General features: G+C 36.0%; 1 protein-coding gene across 1 annotated transcript; it reads left to right on the forward strand.

Annotated features, from left to right (window-relative positions):
• The first annotated feature begins 1,806 nt into the window (after positions 1-1,806).
• Positions 1,807-13,822, forward strand: LOC145683787 (uncharacterized). The gene is made up of 2 exons (XM_081755367.1): positions 1,807-1,928; positions 7,595-13,822. Exon 2 carries the CDS (start codon positions 12,117-12,119, stop codon positions 12,897-12,899), a length of 783 nt encoding a protein of 260 aa, XP_081611493.1. The 5' UTR covers positions 1,807-1,928; positions 7,595-12,116; the 3' UTR covers positions 12,900-13,822.
• Positions 13,823-21,343: the final 7,521 nt, after the last annotated feature.

The following is a 21,343-nucleotide window of genomic DNA, read 5'->3' on the forward strand; positions in this document are numbered from 1 at the left end:
AACTGTGTTATTTCCTCCAACTCGTACAGCTCCCTCTTGGGAAGTAAATTATTGCAAGCCATAAGGCAAGACATATATTAAAAAAAAAAAAACATAGAACTAGAATTTGCATTTCGTTTTAATAGCTCAATTATAGACTACCTGTAAGACGAGTTCGTTTTCTCCCTTTCAGGTGGCTCGTCTCTGTTTTTGGCCTTATTGCAGTCCATCCCGTGAGGGCCCAAACCCCCTTCGATATGGTAACTCTGGTTACAATTATCAGTGCTGTGAGTACTGTAGGATGTGTGATATCCATTATTCTTTGCCTCTGTTGGTGTCGATATGGCAGACCCAAACCACGTTCCAGATTCTATAATTCGAATATTACGTCACAGTTCACGCATCCTCGCCTACATGCTTCTTCCACTCACAACAATGGGGAAGAGCGCCTTCTGTTAACACGTTTGGAAGGACACCGTGCATCAACACCTTCGCCACACGATCCTGCACCTGATTCATGTACCACTCCATCCAGACCTGCATCTCCTCCTATGGATTCATTGCTTAGCCCGAGATATTTCTCACAAACACCATTGTAAATATTCTCTCATATTAGTTGGTGGTGGTATTTTCTATTCGTTTTATCCTTCAAAAAAAAAACACAACTAAAAAAACCGTATGCTATCTCCCCTTTCCTGATCACATTCTCTTATGCCTATTAACCTTTCATTCCCCTTCCTTTAACTCTTTCTGCCTTCATTAACGTTTACATTCATGGCAGATTCCACTAAAAGGGAATTACAGGTGCATCTTGGATGCACATTTTTGTCCAAAGGCTAAGGTTTGTGCATAAAGGAAAAACCAGTGGAATATACAACATTCCCCTGATATTTATGTATCTATGTATTTACTTTATTTAGTTGATTTATTTTATGATATATATGTATATATATATTTTGTGTTTATATTGTTCATATCTGTAACATGAATATAATGATTAACGGGTGTGATAATCCATTGCCTGCCATACGAGTCAGACAATCAATTTTCTACAATGTATAGATGTAAATTGATATGCAACTTTTAACGCTTTACTCTTCTGGATCCCATCGATACATTTAATTATAGGTTGTTCGTCCTTCTTGGACATACTCTTTAGATGTAGTCACTGTACTAAAGAGGTTAACGCTGTATGTACACCGCTATTACAACCTTATGCCTTATTAGCCACCCTTGGTACCAATGGCTAGTTAATGTTATTCTTCTTCCCTATGTCCCTGCACCAAGCATTCTAGGCATGAAACTGACGTTGCGTCTAGTATATAGGAAGTGTGCTTCACGAGTTTCACGACACATAGTGTTTTCCAGTGCCTTGCTGAACTCCTTATACAGGGTGACCATCGAACTATGATCGAAATTCACAATTTTGGGCATCCATTACAGGATTGCTCAGTATTATTTTTTTAAGTGGGGGAATATCACGATAACATCGAGTTTGATCGAAATTTTTATAATTTCAAAGATCATACATTTTATTATTAAAAGTGAATGTCACCCGGAAAAATACCAAAGTGAAAAATAAGTTATTATTGGTTTGGTCAAAAACAGGTAGAAGGACACCAGGAAACTGAATAATACCCATACGACAAAACAATTTCTTCAGTGAAAGTGTAAAAACTGTGTTTTCCATGCATACGTCACAAAACTATTATTTCATAGTCTAGAATGTACTGGCCCGGAAGGACACGAGAAAGAAAAATAACAAATAAGGCAAATATAAAAACTACTGGTTTCTAAACCAGGGGGTTCAGTTTTGTTCAGTCTTAGATCGAGTCTCGGTCGGTCTTGACTCGCATCTGAAAACGCGGTTTAGTCTCGTCTCGAGTATACGCGAGAGTCTCGTCTTAACGCTTCTAAGTTAAGTCAGCAGAACTGGTGGACCAGAACATGTAAGTTGTATATTTTATGGTTTTTCTTAATTTCACACATCAGTATGGTCAGGCAATGCAATTCTCACAGTCCTCGTAACCGTAGGTTATGATAAACCCGAGTAATAGTATAATAACAGTAACAATTATAATAATAATAGCAGTATTCTATTGTAATGCTATACACTCTTTGATTTGTATATCAATCTATGTATCGCTGATGGATAATTACGTCTGTTATTTAAAACATTGAGATGATGCTAATATTCTATTTACAAGTGGGTGACTCACATATTAATCCGTAGTCATTATCGGGTCTAGAATAGCCCTGTAAGAGTCACACCCACATCTTGTGTAGATAAGATCACATAATAAAATGAGATAGCAAAAGGTAGATTATTGAGTAGTCATTGTTTCTCATAAAATAACTATAACCCCTTTCTCCCACGTAAGGTTAAGTGAATATTAATATTCACACAGTCAGTAAATACTATATGACCGAGGTAAGCACAGATATGGATAAATAGATACTATTAATGGGGTATACTCCTAGAGTAATCTCTTATCTGTGATCTAGAGTACCTTTTTATCTGTGATACTTGAAACCTCTTTCTAAATAAATTTCTGTGCACGTGCCTGAGTTTTACGGAGAATTGGATAAGCACACTATGACGTCGAAGAACATAGAATTACAAGTGACTGATCTATGGGATAACTGAGAATGAGAGAAGGAAAATATGACGTCACACACCATAGAGTTGGAAATTGCTGATCTATCAGTTTACTGGGAATTGGACAAGCAAACTGTGACGTCACAAGGCATCGAGATGGAAACGACTAATCTATGAGTTCACTGAGAATGAGAGAAGCAAACTATGACATCACATAACATGGAGTAGAAAATTACTGATTTATGGGGTTTACTGAAAATGAAAGAGGCACAAGGCATTAGTCCTAAACGACACAAGTCCTAAATTGATTGAGCTTCACATATTCTAGTCCTAAACAGCAGAAATCCTAAACGATGTAAATTCTAAACGGCAGAAGTCCTAAAAATCTGTTGTGGCGCTACCCTCGCGTCCATGCTGAGAATACTGTAGAAATCAAGGATATTATAAAATAGATGATCTGCCCATACAACAAAAGTCCGCTGAGTCCATAGTTCTACCTGTAGGCTATATTGCAAAAAAAAGAAAAAAAAATGTCTAATTCGTTTTCATTCGTGAGTTATCGAATAGAGTAACGGGTGTAAGTACGGACAGGGACGTACGCAGGAATTTATTTCGGGAGGGATCTAAAGCGTTTCGGGAGGGTCCAAATACAATTTGAGGCTAAATTATTTGAAAATTTCTAAAAATAGACTACATTTACAAAAAAAAATCGGAATTTCGGGGTGGCTCCAGACCACCAGGACCAACCGCCTTACGCACCTGATGAATGTATAACATTAGCGCGATCCAGGGGCGCGCCCACCGGATCCGGAACCCCCCTCCACAAAAAAAAATCTTCCTAACTCAACATGCAGCTGTGCACTTTCTTAATAAAACTATAGGGCCTACTAGATTAAGAGGGAAATGATTGATATAGAGGTTATTATAATGTTCTTTAACTCAATACATTGGATAAGTTTACTGAAATTTTAACTATCGATTTGTACAAGTTAACACTCATTGTATAATCATATCACTACATTGTCTTTTTTTTTTTTTTAAGTAATAGGTTGTATTTTCGCATGTTTTAAGGTCGATATGATATGAGTAACAATTTATTCTTGTCGGACGAAAAAAATAGATACATTTAATGCTTTACGCTTTACATTTTTTTTTCTTTTTTTTCAGAAATCGAACATTTTCTCTACACTGAGAATTTGATCTTTTTTTTTTTTTTTTTTCAAGCTGGAGTTAGCTAATTTTTTCACGCTTTGTTATGCTTTGTACTTTATCACAGATATTCTTTCCACTGCAAGAAGCAAAAAAGTGCCACTCTATTTTTAGTCCAAAATCTGCTTCGTGGTTGCAAATGTTTGATCTTTTTTTGCTGTTCTTATATTGGCTGCCACTTCCGTCCAAAAAGTAAATTTTATTTTTATTCGTTATTGTAATCAATTTTATTTAATTTTCAAAATTAACTTTTTTTTTTTGTTTAAATGTTTTAAGCTGTTCTAAAGTGTAAGTCATTCAACATTAAAATAGAAATAATAAACTAAAATAATGTGTTCTATGATTCAAGATGGTTAAATATTGAAAAATGAAATGAAATTTTTGAGCTTTACGTCCCATGATTATGCCGGTCAGGCTAAAGGAGACGGTGATGATGAGAAATGAATGAAATGGTGGAATGAAGAAAGTGGGGGGAAACGGGAGAACTCAGAGGAAACCCACGCACATCGTGTTTGTCCACCACAAAGTTCACTTGGCGGGAGCAGGTTTGAACCCGGGACCCCATGCACATGGTTAAGCTCAATAATAAATGGTTGATAGCAGGGATCACGAGGGGGTCCAGCGGGTTTGGACCCCTCCAAAACTTCCTAACTCAATATATATTTGTACATTTTCTCAATAAAACTATCCTTATTTCACAGGGAAATGCTTAATGTAGCATGAAAATTTAATCTTACACTTCATCTGCGCTGTTTCTCGTATGAAAACAAACTACGGACATGTTCAAATTATTAGACTCAACATTCAGTTTCTGAATATTTTACTGTTCTTACAATATTACGTGAGAAAATACGTTCGAACTTAGTCTAAATTACTACTTTGTAACTCTGTCCTAATTTCTAGTGGGTTGTGTCATATGCTTTTCAATATCAATAAAACAAATGCGTAAGTAACATTCAAATATAATTACTATAAACTGTGTACATTCAAATTGGAAACGAAAAATGAAATGGAATACTTAAAAGAAAATTATCTTTCACACAAAGATTAATATTTCTTATGAAATCCCTTATTCTTTATTAAGTCTTTTATCCTTTGTGGCATCCTATGTACGAGTTTAGCACATTTTGCCTTCAATTCAGCATCATGATACCACAAATTGTTGATCTCCTTGATGAATTGAAGTTTGGTTCTAATGTTCTTCTTCTCTAGATTTTCTTTCATGAAGCTCCAAAAGTTTTCAATTGGTTCATATCAGGACTAGTGCCTGGCCACGGAAGAACACTAATTTCGTTGTCCTCGAAGAATTTTGTCACAACTTTGGCCCGGTGGCATGGGGCTCCATCATGCATAAAGATAAATTGTACTTCATCACACCAGAGGGCAGTCTGGGAAAGCAGTTCTTCTTGAAGAGCTTGTAGGTATTGGTCGTGCTTCATTGTCCTCTCTACTATACACAGTCTTTCAGGCCCGAAGACAGAGATCACACCCCAGACCAGAGGCGGATCCAGGACGGAGTTCTGGGGGGGGGGCGGTGGGCTGTAATACTGCTACTTAGAGCTACTTTTAAGAACTCCAAACTCTGGGATTGGTTTTATTTATATGTAAAATAAGAATGTTTCGTCTTTTGGGGGGAGAATGCCCTGATCGCCCCCCGCCCTGGATCCGCCACTACCCCAGACCATGACTGAAGTAGGATGCTTCACGGTTTATTAAAGACATTCCAACTTGAATTCCTCCCAGGTCAACGTCGCACATATTGTGAACATTTATCAGACACAAAGATACACGATTCATCACTGAAACACACTATTCTCCAATCGTCAGCAATCCAATTTTCTAGGCCTCGTGTCCATTCGAGGCGCTTCTTTGCCATAATTGGAGTAGACTCTAATTTTTGTTTTCTTTCTTGACCGTGAGCTTTTATTCTCTCGGTACAAAGAATCCTTCGAACACTTTCAGATCAAATGTCTGCGACATACTCAGCCATTTTTATGCTTATTCTATTAGAAGTAGCACTTCTTTTTCCAAGAGCCAATTTTTTTTTAGTTTTCTGATACCCTCTTGGCGATAGCTTTGGTTTCTGCCCACGCTTTCCGACCCCATTTGGATCTTTTTCATTTCAACAGAGATTCTACTCACAGATTTTTGTTCTATCCCAATTCTACTAGCAATGTATTGCCGTGTATATCTTATTTCCACGAGAAGTATTTTGTTAACTTCCATTTTACACGGAGAAAGGTCTTTTGCTTTTCCCATTATGCTGCAATTACAGGACTATACAGATTAAAATATTGATACACGAAACATGTCACGATCATTTTTAACTGGCCCATTCGAACTGTTGAACGCTTTGAATGTCGTTTACTTCTTACGACAGCAACCACAACACTTCAGACTGTAACTTGTTGATAGGAACCACAATAGCTATCTACAACTGAAACACCACTTTCAGAATCCCCCCTTCCTTCACTAATATCATCTAGGGATGGCCAGAACCGGTTCCTGGTGGAACCGGTTTTCGGGTCTGAACGGATCCGGTTCTAGAAGATCCGGTTCCGGAACCGGTTTTTCGGAACCAGGTCTAGAACCGGTTCTTCGAATCCAGGTCTAGAACCGGTTCTTCGGATCCAGGTCTAGAACCGGTTCTTCGGATCCAGGTCTGGAACCGGTTCTGACACAGAACCGGTTCCTCTGGAACCGAAACTTTGTGACCATCCCTACGCTAAACCCGAGCTGCTGGCAAGCTGTGAACAGTATGCTAGATAAAATGGTGGAAGCGACAAACAGGCGCCCAGGCGGCGGCAGCTTGTCTCATTTGGCTAAATAAACTGGGTAACTGGCAAACTCATTGGCTAAACAGGCAAACTGGCCAACTCATTTAGCTAAACACACACTGGTGGACCAAATTTTTTTCTGTGGGCACAAGCGGGTCTGGGCGGGGAAGGCACAAGCGCATGGTCCTATTTGCATTATTTTTGAAGGTGAACTTTCTGCCTCCTTTCGGATCCAGGTCTGGAACCGGTTCCTAAGATCCGGTTCTGGAACCGGGTTTTCAGATCCAGATCTGGAACCGGTTCCTAAGATCCGGTTCTGGAACCGGGTTTTTAGATCCAGATCTGGAACCGGTTCTTAAAACCGGATCTCTGAGAACCAGTTCCTTGCGGAACCGGTTCCGCCAGAACCGGAACTTTGTGGCCATCCCTAATACCATCTGCTGTTCAACGGCGATATCATCACTTCAACTGTACAGTAAACAAATGATGGATCCTATATTGGTGGTTTAACCATTAAATTAAACGTTCTAGAACTCTGAAATTAGGACTCCTACATCAATTTTGCATTTTTCGAGCATGTCTAATAATTTCAACACGTCTGTATTCTATCATTTTTTCTGACAATGTAGGTGGAAGTATTTTACAATTACTTATTATCTTTTCTGGTGCAGAATAACTTCTGTTCAATACTACGTAGACGTAGTCGCTTATAGTATTGGGCCCCTGTACAAAGTTTACACCCCTCCCAACAAAAATTTCCGATCGCGCGCCTGGTTTTATCCTAATAACTAAAGAGCGGATTTTAAGGTGCAGCACCTTTTCTAAAAATGTAGTTGTTATAACAACCAAAGTTCAAAATATGTATATCCGGGCATAAAACGAACGCACTTTGTTGCACCTTTTTCGTGAACGTTGCACCTTTTTTTTATTTTATTTATTTATTTTATTTTATTTTATTTTATTTTATTTTATTTTATTTTTTTTTTTTTGCTAGATTCATAAAAATTTCCTTTTTTCTTACTTCTTTTAGCCTTCAACACCTTTATTGTCCCTTTTTTTCTCTTTCTTTAAAAATTTGGATAGAACAATCTAGTTTATACACAACATTCCATAAATTTAGACGTAATCTTGACGGATTTGCTAGAGATAAATTTGAACTGAATTTGCGAAAGAATCCGGACATAAAAACCTTTGCAACATCAACTGAACTTTCTGTCCATGCGCTTACAAGCTGTGTACCACTGGTTTCCGTCGATGTCGAACGAAGTTTCTCCACATACAAGGATCTCCTGAACTCCAAGCGACAGAAACTAACATTTGAAAATATAGAAATGTTGTGCATAATCAAGTATAACCAGTTTCTGAAGACCCAGTAGTATGTGACGGTTTCTCAAGCCACAATATTACTAAATTAGTTTTCTTTTCTAAAATTCCGACTTGGTTTTAACCACAATTTTATTACAAGAATGTTGAATGTTGTACAAGTTTGGGATTAAATAAAAGAATTTTGTAATTTATGTCCAATGTTCAAAGCCAATATTTGTTGGTGTAATGAATAAAGAATGTTCATGTAACTGTATACTATAGCACTTAATAAAGATATCCTATTAGCACCTTTTTTTTTCACCTTTTTGAATGATTTTTCAGCCCCTTTTATTCCCTTTTTCCTATCACATTTTTGCACCTTAAAATCCGGTCTTTACTAATAATTCCACGAAGACAAAATAGACCATCCAATTAATGGAGTGGCTGCGTGTCTTTACAAAATTACAGTATACACCGGAAGAAAAACTGAGTGGGATATTTGAAACAAAGCGTATTGATTATAAATTTTTTTCTTCCGCGTGCGAGGGGAAGGGGATTTTACGTGTGACTACATAAAACGTATAAAGAAAACGTAAGTGAACACGTGTGATTAGAAAGGAAAACAGTTTACCTTCACAATGCCTCGCCTTTTTATTGCTGAAGGTAGGCGACCTCTGGAGGTCATCTGAATATTTACAATTTCCTAAATGGGTGCGTGTGCTAAGAAACCTGGAAACCTGTTCTAATCAACGCAGTTGAGGTATATAGATTTAATACAAAGAGGTCTTGTTCAGTGGTTGTCCATAGCTGAGGAGTAGTAGTGTGAGGAGTAGTAGTGGGTATATGATACAGCATTCCCTATAATGATCTGTTCTTGTATTATCTAATTAGTTGGCATTACTAAGGTAATTATAGTAGAGAGAGAGAAATATGGGCTTGCAATGTTCAATGGTGTAGTTAACGCGTCAAATAAGTTCTTGCCATTCGAACTAACTTCCATTTCTCTTTCTCATCAAGCTGACCATAATTTTTGCATGCAAAAACGGGATACATACGAATCGGCGACGGGGGGAGGGGTAAATGTCTGACTTCTAGATTGCATTTTGGGACTCAGCAATGTTATCAATTTACATAATACACAAGTAATTAACTACTTGAACACTCAGAACTCTCACTCAATTTCCATTTGAACATTCAGAAGTTCCAGACACGACTGAACCTTCCCAATGAGTGTTGATACGGAAGAGTGTAGTATTTGCATTGACCATTTATATTTTGAATAATAATTACGGGACATCTGGGTCACTTTTGCTTAAAAACGGGACATTTCTTGTGAAAACATACTTATTTTGATTTTAGTTATTTTAGAACCGGTTTTAAAACTTTTAATTCAAAGTGTTCTTTCTTAGTGTTCTTTCCACCATCACCACAAATTTCATAGCGTTGTTTAGAAGGGAAAAGATGTAGGAAACCATACCCGCAACTTTATCTGCTATCCGCATAGAAAGGAAATATATATCCGCATCCGCGCAGACCTCTAATAATAGGGGATTTGTGGTAAACTGCCCGTAACGTTGATCTTTTAGGATTTCATTTAAATTACATATGAATTAATTCGACACAACAATTCGTACAAGAGTAGGTCTACTAATTCATATCGAACTTCAAGTAATATATCATAGTACATTCTAACTGTTGATAAAAGGACGCCACACAACAATCAATTTATATCGCCTTGAATTAGTTTGTTCGAAGTAGCTACTACGTGAGTTTTTAAACATTGAAATGTTACGTACATTTTAAACATTAGTTAACTTCATATCAACACAAAGTCAGGAAAATTGTTATCCTCCTTATGAACGAGATTTTCTAAAACATTCTGAAAGTAAAAAAGTAAATTATGAATATATTAATTCCTTGGACTTGAAGACGAAATCTTTTTAATGAAAATCGTTAGATCTAAGATAAATTTTGTAATCAACAATTGCTCGATTCTCTAAATGAGCTTCTCTCAACTTAATATGTAACTGGATTATCTTGTTGCCTTTATTTCACGTAAACCCCGATGTCCCAGGAAAAAAAGTTTTCCAAAACTCACTGCTAAGTGAGTTTTAAAGAAGTTGAGGTTTAGATAAATTACACGATAAAAATGCCAATATTTCATTCAATACAATGATTCTGTGTTATCCTAGTTGTGTTAAATCTTGATACATACCTAGTGCTACTTCAACTTTATTGGATTTTCGAGGAGGAAATTGAAAAGGTGGTAGTGATTAATGGGTTCAAAATACCTCGAGAATAAGTGTAAGAATACTGAACAACAGATGGCAGTACTTCTGCTCATGTACATTTTGTCAGAAAGTCCATATGATCACAAACCTAGTCAATTGATTACAAGAAGCATAAAACGTTGTTCGTCAGTCAGTATATGTATCAAATATACCTCGTCAAGAAATGAAACTAAGCCCCAGTGTCGGTTACTTAGAAATACGGGGTTTTCATAAAGTCTGGACGGATTCAATTCGCTTATAATTTACATAAAAATGCTAATATTGAAATCAAATAAAGTGCAAACGGTAGCGGAAGAATTAAATTTTTACCTGTAATCTGCACCAGCTCAGTTCATTCACCGCCACACCTCCAACTGGGCGCCATTTACGTCCACACATTCGCGTAGGCGGCGCTGGAATCCACTTACAGCGTTCCGCCGTGTTTGATCCGAAATGCCAGCCACAGACGCCCTGATTTTGTCCTTTAAGTTCTCCAAACCAAAGAACTTAGCATGCCACTTTCGGATTGCACTCTCAGTCGGTGCCGGCTTTTTGAACTCTTTGGTGAACTTTCGACACACCAGAATTGGTAATTTTAGCTCTGCGTACCACAGAACACATTGCGCTTTCTCTTTCACCGACGCCATCTTTGATACGGTAAAAAAAATAGTCTTCTCAGAGGAGTTTTTCATTTATTTATTTCTTTAAAAGACACACACACCAATACAGCTTACAACTTACTTTTAACAGTCAACATTGAAACAACAATGGATGGAATTTGGTAAGAAACTGACCCTTGCCCTCCCTCTCCCTCTCTCAACGTGTTCAGAGTTGCCGCTTATCTAACAGTGTTGCCAACTAAAAATTTAATCCTTCAGCTACCGTTTGAACTTTGTTTGATTTCATTATGAGCATTCTTATGAAAATTATAAGCAAACTAAATCCGTCTAGACTTTATGAAAACCCTGTATATAATATCTATTTAAAGCAGCGTGCACGCTTGTTGTCAGCATACACCAATGCCTCTTTTATTGGGCCATTTGTATCGTCTACAAACTCATTACATTACGCCATCACATAACTGCATCTCACCCAATCATCGTCGAACTGTTAGATCAAACTTCTGCTATCCCCCGTTATGGTCATCCTCCACTAGACCATCTCCTTACAATGTATTAAAGAGAAAGCAATTCAGATTACCATAACCCCAAACGTCGAATATATAATAGCCATCTCTCCATACGTGTATATGTACATAGTTTTGTCTTCATCCTAGCTTCCTAGTGCTTGTTCTACCGGAGCTTATCTTAACTGAATTCGCCCTAAACTATCCAAAAACAGACATCTTCAACACCTGTTCTCTCTCTAAATATAGGGTGTCTCAAAAATCCCCTAACGTGGGTAATTCTATTATCAGAGCTACAACAAAATGTAAGAGGGAAAACCGTCTCCAAATATGACATTACAACGATAACGTTGTATGTTTCATTTTGTTTTATTATCAATTTGTGCCTATTTTGATGAAAGGAATCAGAGGCGAATTATGTGAACAATATGATGTATAAGGAAAAGAAAGATATATTGAGATCTCGAATTATTATTTAGGTAATTAGTAACAAAAATTAAGTGTGTGTTGATGTTTCTATAGCAACGTCGTAAATAATATACATATAGGAAGATACATTAACGAGTGAGGAAGTGAATGTATGAAGGAACAAATATTTTTATTGCATATGTAGAAAAGTCGATTATGTACACTTACAAGTGATTAAATATTAAACGACAGTTAAGAAAGTGATATAAGGCGTGTAAATTATTATGAAGATTAACTTTTAAGGTAAAACGAACCAGTGACCTCTTACAAAAATTGGTGCCGAACCACGGAAGTATAAGTTTGTCGTTTTTGAAGATCAGTAAAAAAAAACGGCATCTCAACACGTCACAAAATTGAGAAGTGGAAAAATTATTAGGCGAAATATGAATATTGAGTGTAATAACATGACTGGCGAACAGAATGTATATTCCAATCCAACTTCTAGTGACAATTTGGCTGATATCTTAAAAGATTTGGGTCAGCAAATGAAAACCCAATATCAACAAATTCAAGACAAATTGGACCAGAAATTGAATCAGTTAGCGCAGGACTATGATGAAAAACTAGTGAAACTAAACCAACGGAATGAAGATAGATGGGAGCAGGTGTGTCACCAGCTAAACCAGATCAACATACAGGTGACGGAAAAATTCGAAAAATATGAGGAGAAGATAGGAAAGGTGGTACAAAGAAGTTCAGAAATAGAGGAATCCATGGAAGTTCTAAAATCATCTATCAACGTCCATGGTAATCACATCAAAATGCTGCGAGAGGAAGTCAATTACCTCAAAGAAAAATGTATTCCCGGAACTCCATTCCAGGATACCGATGGTGCGAATCATCGTATAGCCCCAGGTTGGGTACCTGATCACCATCCAAGGACAACGTTGGAATTAGAGGGATCATCCAGCAGTGCAGAGGGTAGTGACAGAGAAGAACAAGTGAGACGCCGACACATCTCCAGTAAAAATTCGAAGGCATCCACAGGTAATAGGTTACGTTTTAGTGAAATAAAGTCGCTTACCAAGTTTAGTGGCGTGCCAGGAGATATGCCTGCCAGATCATTTCTTGAAAAATTCCAAGATGAATGCGAGCTCATCGGTGCAAATGAGTCTCAATACTTAAAATTATTACCTCATATCTTGTTGCCACCTTGCCTAACGTGATTTAAGGCTATTAGAGATAGTATCCATTCATATTCAGATTTTAAAAATTCTCTTTTGTCTAGCTACGAAAACGATTTTATGGTAGCAAATAGAGATGCTGTTTTGAGAACGAACCATTACAATCCTAAGTTACACCGAAGTATTATCGAATTTGTAGTGTCGACATATCATGAGCTAAGATCATTAAATCCTAACCATCCTGAATCTCGAATTATAGCTTCAATTAGGATCTTGTTGCCATTTAGATCGCAACAGTTGTTAATGTCAGCTCAGTGTATTAATTTCAGTCATTTAATAATGCTCGTTCAAAGCTATGAGAGTCAATCTGCAATTCAGAATAACAATAAAATGCAGGATAGAGGTCAGGGTAATTATGCACGTAATCAAACACAATATGCTCCAGTTCGTAACGTAGATGTGCGACCTGAAAATGATACTAATGTTCGTAGCCGGAATAATAGAATGAATAGTTATAATGGTACCGAAAATCAAACACAACCTAACTATAGAAATGGAGCTAGGAATTTCAAAAACAACAACAGGAATTTCAGTAGGAATAATAGTTATCGCCGATTCTCACAAAACCAATTTGCAGATGGCAGGAATTTTGTAAACAGGAATCAAAATATGGTATCATCTTATGAAAGACAAGCACGTACACAAGATTGTGCTATACAATGTTCCTTAAATGAACCCTTCGAACGTATAACTTGAACTGACAAAAAGGCGTCCGATGGATTTGTATTAATTTGACCTTTGCTTACGTCTATGGTTAATGTGTTCTTCGTTCAATTTATTATTAAAATATACGTTGAAAACATATATAATTATGAAATATTTTGATTATGGGTAAAACTCATTATTTACGGAAAGTTGACGAAGTTAATTGAAAATATTATCGAATTAATTCCTTATTGTTTTATTGTAATTTCCTTTTTATAGCATTAACTGAAAAGATGTTAATTTGTGTTTCATGATAAGAAATTATCTAAGAGCTTTATTGTAAGAAGCTATTATTGTTTTCGTGTTCTTATTTCATTCGGATTTCATTTGAATATTATGAATATTTGAAAGATCGTAATTTTAATGTAAACTTATGAAAGTAATGACAGATATATGAAGTAGATGCAATTTATTATATGGAAAGAATAAGAATAATGAATATCGAATCTCTTAATTTCTCAAAGTTTATTAATGTATTAAATGAGAATCATCAATGCGTTATGCTCCAACTTTGTTAACTTCTGATCCTATCAATATTTAATGTTATGAAGATCTTTTGTTTGTGAAGGAATAGTTAGTACCCTAGAAGAAAACTACCAATTAGGTTCAATTTGTGAATAGCCTTAATTATAATAAATGTAATTCGTCGTTATTAATATTGAGATATTTTGACAGATATGAAAATGTGTTATATTATAGTATATTATATATGGAAAAGTAGAATATGTATATTAAAGGTGACATTATATATATGAGGGCTATTCGAAAGATAAATGTTTCATGGTAGTTAACCCAGGATTCTTTCCTTCATAGTACGACTATTATGGAAGTCCCGTTCGGAGCGACATCTACAACGATAACGTTGTATGTTTCATTTTGTTTTATTATCAATCTGTGCCTATTTTGATGAAAGGAATCAGAGGCGAATTATGTGAACAATATGATGTATAAGGAAAAGAAAGATATATTGAGATCTCGAATTATTATTTAGGTAATTAGTAACAAAAATTAAGTGTGTGTTGATGTTTCTATAGCAACGTCGTAAATAATATACATATAGGAAGATATATTAACGAGTAAGGAAGTGAATGTATGAAGGAACAAATATTTTTATTGCATATGTAGAAAAGTCGATTATGTACACTTACAAGTGATTAAATATTAAACGACAGTTAAGAAAGTGATATAAGGCGTGTAAATTATTATGAAGATTAACTTTTAAGGTAAAACGAACCAGTGACCTCTTACAACATTTTCAATCTAAAGTGAATTATTATTTTCTTTTTTTTAATCGGATGAACCGTTTGGGCTGTACACTCTTTATGCACCCAATGTTAAATGAAAATACAACGTTGCCATTTACCTGGATCCACAACATAAGTGAATGAAGTTACTCTCTGTTATCCTAACGTGTCGTTGGCCAACTCCCATTTCAAAGATGCCCCCATTCACCATACACTTGCAAAATTTGTCCACCTCCCGTCCCGTTCTTTCCTCTCCAGCTCCAAGTAAATGTCCACGTTGTATTTTCATTTAACATTGGGCGCATAAAGAGTGTACAGCCCAAACGGTTCGACCAATTAAAAAAAATCCTTCCCTTTAGATTGAAAACATTATATTTGGAGAACGTTTCCCCTCTTACATTTTATTGTAACTCTGATAATAACAGAGTTACCCTATCTTAGGGGAGTTTTGAGACACCCTGTATGTACTATAGTCTGTTTACCATCTACATATATAGCGTCACTCTTTCAAACTTTATTTTGGCCAAAGAGAAGGTGTCACCTTCTACGGTCTGCTCATCTTGTGATTTGAGTGAAAGACATAGCTTTAAAATGCACACTTGTCAAAATTACAGTAAAGCTTATTTTCCTGATACAGAGTATTTTGAGGTGACTGTGATATATCCATTGTTCTTAGCAAATGGAAGGTTTAACTGATCACTGAAGAAACAAATATTAACACTTTAGTGACTTGCATTCACCATGCAAGCTGGACTACTACTAACAGTACATGGTAAGTTTATATATTGAATGAGCACCGTGATACTGTTCCTATTTCCGCGTTCCTACCTTCATTCCCCATGATTTTTGTTAACATCGCCGCGGCGTTTCTTTCACACTGATCAACACCAGTTGTATATCAAACCGGTCACATCGGACCTGTATTAAAGAGGACCTGTTAACCGAAACACCGGACTCTTGGTGCTGAAATAACACGCTAAGATAATAATCATGCTGCGACCACTGTCGTTTTTTAAAATTGAGTTGTTGTTTCTTTTGACACCATCATTGTTTGCTATGTACCTCATCGCACTCGAAAGTTCGTTACGTTTCGTAAACATCATTAGGCCTTACTGAATGACTTCTCTCAAAGTCGCTTTTCGAAAAATTACCTTCTCCATTCCGAAAACGGTATACGTGTTCAACTCATCTCATGAAAATTGTGTTACTAAGGACTGTGTTTCTAAGAGAAAGAGACCGATTCCGTTTCCAAACAAATAGTTTTGTGTTTTTCAAAACAGTTTTATGTTTTTAACGTGCGCCGAGAACACGTATGAAAGAAGCTCAAAAACATGTGTAAATTCTCGTAAAAAGGAAGTGCAAATCGAAAACGATATGCTTCTTAAAAACCAATATGTTTAAAAGCAAAACTGTTTTTGTTGTAAATGGATAGGGTTCTCGGGGAACAACGAAACTCTACTATGGTGAGAAACCGAATCGGGTTTCAGAGAAAACCGAAAACCAGTTTCGGTAATTTTTAGGATTACGGTTTTCCTAGAAACTGGTTTCCGGTTTTTAGAAAAACCAGTTTTTCCAATTCTTAGTTTAAACATAGTAAAAATAACTACTAGATGCAATCATGGAATTCATCGTACCTTGATCAAATTTGACATGATGGTAGATCATTACAAAATTAACAGCTTCATTACCATTGTGTACGTAATCGAGCTTGTATGCTTCTCTGCCAGTACGTACGTACAGTAGGTAGTTCCAACGGTTGAAAAAAAAAAATCTTACATGGTAATGGCCACAAAATCACATGATTGATTCTGATCGGGAAGAACCGAAATCTACGTGTTGCTGTGGCATCATTACAGCACGTGATGTTTGCAAGAAATGAACAAAGCACGATCGTTATGCCATCTGTTGCTGAGAGTATGAACCACTGCTATTTATGAGACGAATGTCATTGTTCTAGAAAATGGAGGAAGAAGAGGGTTATAGTTCATCAGATTGTATTCCAATAAATCCAACGCTCTAACCACTAGACTACGGGGGACCAAAATGTTAATTGCAATAAATTTAAAACAGTTATTACATTAGTAACCATTGTGGTTGATTATTTGTTTGCGCTATTTGTTGCCTAATACTTTCCGCTTAGCATGGTCGTGAGGTTCTGCACTTTATCTATGAGGCTGGGATTCAAGGGGTTAATAAGCATATGAAATCTTATGATGTGTAATTATTTAATTTCCCGATTATTTGCTACCAAATTTGGACTTTGGGCTTGAATCCAAATTTTAAATGTATGGCAAATGCATCTAGACCCCCTTCCCTAAGAAAACTTGCACATTGTGATATTTTCATATGCGTTTTAAACTTCTTAAACGTCTACCAACATTCTGAATTTGGTCCCCGTAGACACCTTTAGTTCCCAAGTTGTTGGTAATCAAATTTCGGGTTAAGATTTAACAAACCTGTTATGGGAGGTAGTGTATTTATAATCAAGATTTGCTAAAAATCAAAGTTGGATATTTTCCCACTATAAATAACTAGTTGTTCCTGGGTTTTAAATCAGAATCGGGATAAAAGACTAGAAGTAAAATGTCCTTATCCCATTGCCATAGTGTTCATCCTGCACTGTTATGTAAGCCCGCTTGTGTACTGTTGGTTGTCCTTAGAAACAGCCAGTAAGGATCATAAAATTTTGACCATCGCAAATATCCTTCCTCCCCCCAGTCGAAAATTGAAAGAAATGGCTTATTGTTTGATTAAATGTAGTGATGATCTACGTGCAAAATTTGTTGGCTTTAAGTGACTCATTTATATGCCAAAAGCTAATGACAGACACATTATGTTGCTATTATTATTAAGAAAATGAAATGAAAATTTTTAGTTCAACGTCCCACGATTTTACCCGTTTGGCTAAGGAAGACGGATGATTAAGATAAGAGAATGGTGACGGAAGTTCTGGTGGAATGAGAATATAGGAGGAAACTGAAGTACCACGAGAAAACTCACGGACATGATGTTGTCCACCACAAACTTACTTGCTCGAACTAGGAATCCTACGCACCAGAGGTAAACGCTCTACCGCTGAAGTACCGTGCCCCATTATTATTATTATTATTATTATTATTATTATATTAAAGATAACAATAATGTAATGAAATATAAGGTTTTAAAAGGCTAATACTTATTAAATTAAAATTACGAAACTAATTTACATTTTTCTGAAAATGGTACGAAGGACATATCCCGAGTTATCTCGTTTTCAAAAAAATATTATACCTAAACATTGTTCGGCGTAAGCTTTAAACTGCGATAAACGAAGCCACGTGTAACTAAATCTCGCTGATTTGCTGTTGTCCTACCGACGCTTGTACTCCTCCGCAAAATAGTTCATGTGATTGGATTATTACTTTTACTATGAAGCTTCATATAAAACTGCTATATTATTATAAATGATAAAAACATAATACGGATTATCTAATAATACTGCAAGCGAGTGTGGCTAATGAAACAATAGAAATAAACATTAAGCATGCGCAGTAATTATGGCGCCAACTTAAGAGGACTTCATACCTCCACAAAAACGCGCAGAACAGACCTTCCGTTTTGAACATTTTTCTCAGTTACGACTAAAGATAGAACTATGGAGTCTTTTTTATATTCTTCACAAAACATGTCGGCACAAATCCTTCAGAACAAAAATTTAAAAATTTTCATCCTTAATGAGTAAATTTGGTATAAAAATGGGGAATAAACGTCATTTTCACATGCAATTATCTCCAGAACCCCACATGCTAATAAAAATCCGTTTTGAAGGAATTGTGCATTGTTCTTTGCACTTGACACTCGCACTATAACTTGTAAAGTCAGTTTTGATATATCGATACTGTACGTGGAAAACGAAACCCTTGTAAAAGCGTAAAGTTTCTCTGCACTGTAGCGACATCTTGTGCTTAAAGTTCGACAGGGCCTAAGCCCCACCCACAGTAGAATTCGGAGGGATACAATAAAGTAGTTCGCGAGGGAAGATCCGCATGCGACGTCTGCTGGTAAGGAAAAGCATCATTATTGTGTGTATTGTGTGACAGGTGTAATATTTTTTGACGTGTGCATTTCAAGAGTTTACTGAAGTCCCCAGCATGAAGCCAAGGAAGAAAGTAGGGATGTAACTACATGAGCGCAGAAGCAAGGCCAAAATAAAGGAAAAGGAAAAGGTTTAGATAATGGAACTATGTTATTGCATACCATTTATAATTTTTCGAGTGTGTAATTCTTCTTTAGATTTGTGTCAACATAAACTGCATAATAAACATATGGACTTTGAAAAATACTTTTTTGGCAGCAGATTACACAATTTATTTGACTTATTGACAGTTTGAAGACAAACGTTTTAACAAGGTACTATAAATACTGCCATAAAACAATGGTACTAAACTGCTTTATAAGTACTTTATATTTTTATATGCTATAACTAGTGTTTTAAAAAACATATTTTTTGTTGGATGGAAAATTTGATGAAAAACGCTTTTATTCTGTTTTGCAGTTTTTTTTTTTTTTTTTTTGCTACTTGGTGTAAAACAGGAAGTGAGATATAGCTGTTAATAAAAAAAATATGGTGTTTTTTAATCACGAATAATAAATAAATATTTTTGTCAGTAAATCTTAGTCTTATGTAGATAGGTTCTGTGTACAAGGGCTTAAATTGAAATAGTTATACACAAATTTATGTTTTTTCCGGGGTAGTAGTTCTTGGTTAAGCATAATAAAAAACTACCTGGTACATAATATTTATGGAGAAAAAAAAGAAAAAAAGCTAAAAAATATAATTTTTTCGGCCGGAAACTAAAATTTTCCGTTTTTTCAGGCCTCAAATTTTTTAACCTTTGTATATTGTAGCTGCCCCTCCTAGATAAACCTGCTGGCTACACCCCTGTTCTAGTGTAATGTAATCCGATCTACATTCATCCCCCACCCATGGGCATAACTACTATGGCACAAAACTAAAGGGACCCATAGACGATCCATGGTTTGTACAAACATTAAGTTTGTGCAAACACTGTGTTTGCGCAAACTCTCTGCCATACACGATTCTACTGTTTGTACAAACTTCAGTTCAATTTTGAGTTTGATCGCGTAAATATGTCCACTGAAGCAGTTTGTTTAGCTATAATAATGGCTTGTGCATGGAAGGGGAAAAACCCGCGAAACCAAAAAGGAAGAACAGGTTGTGGATGAGAGAGTGGTTCAAGAAACGGTCTAGTTTAGTCATCAAAATTTAATTGCCGACAGGCACGTAGCCAGGATTTCGTAATGGGGGAGGGCCATGATATGAAATACGGTGGTCGATCATTCTAAACTTTTTTACTGGAACATATATTGGTTTGTTAAGCAAGGATTTCGTAACGGGGGCGTGACTTGAAGGCCCAGGAGCCCGATCAATCTAAAGTACTTTACTATCAACATATATCGGTTTGTTAGGACAATAAAATGAGGATATGTTGTCAAGTATTTAATAACAAACTATGAAGAAATCTCGAGTAAAATAATAATAATAATAATAATAATAATAATAATAATAATAATAATAATAATAATAATAATAATAATAATAATAATAATAAAACGTATTGAAGATTTTACAATATTTACGTCCTTTCTCAGTTTATTCAAATATAACAATTTTCCTTTCATTATGACCTCAACTATTATAGGAAGTACATATTCACTATTATAAACAGTACACACTCAATAATGTCTTGTAAAGTATTTTACAATATTTGCGTTCCTTCGTTTCCCGGCGGGAGCTCATGTGGTTCGGATTCCACGTTAATCAGTAGGTCCACGTCTCATATAGCCTTGCTGCTGAAAGGGACGATAAACTAAACTCAACTCAACTATATTTGCGTTCCTTTCTCTGTTGAATCAAATGTTAACAGAACTTTCTTTCCACATAAATTTTTGTTTTTATTATTCCGTCAACTACTGTCTGTTCCAAATAACATGTCAAAAGAGCAGTAGAAAATTGTTTTTGAAATAACATGTTTGATACTGTAAGGATGCGATGAAAAATTATGATTTAAAAAAAATGTCCACGCAATTACACAACGGCACTATGCTTTCGGAAGCTTGAAATCTCCCTGACTAGTAGCAGAAATTCTGACAATTCCGTAACTTTTATAGAAATTTCAAATTCCCTGTCTCTTCCAGGATATCTCGCTCACCTCGCCACCGTGTATTGCAAGTAATACAAATTTCCTCATGAGAAAGAGTAACCAAAAGCTTCCTGTAGTTTATTTTTAACGCTGATCCTTTTTTTTTTCTCATTTCATTTTGTTTAATCTTCCCTTTTTCTTCATTTCTGGACTCAAAGGAGGGATCCTGACCCCCCTAAACCCCCCTTGGCTACATGGTTGTTGCCGAGCTTGAGATAAGTTCGACTGTGGTCTTATTTACGAATGGATTCAACTATATTTGGTGAAATATTGG

Source organism: Thermobia domestica, chromosome 4 (genome assembly GCF_964235325.1).
Source record: "Thermobia domestica chromosome 4, izTheDome1.hap1.1, whole genome shotgun sequence".
Taxonomy (NCBI): Eukaryota; Metazoa; Arthropoda; class Insecta; order Zygentoma; family Lepismatidae; genus Thermobia; species Thermobia domestica.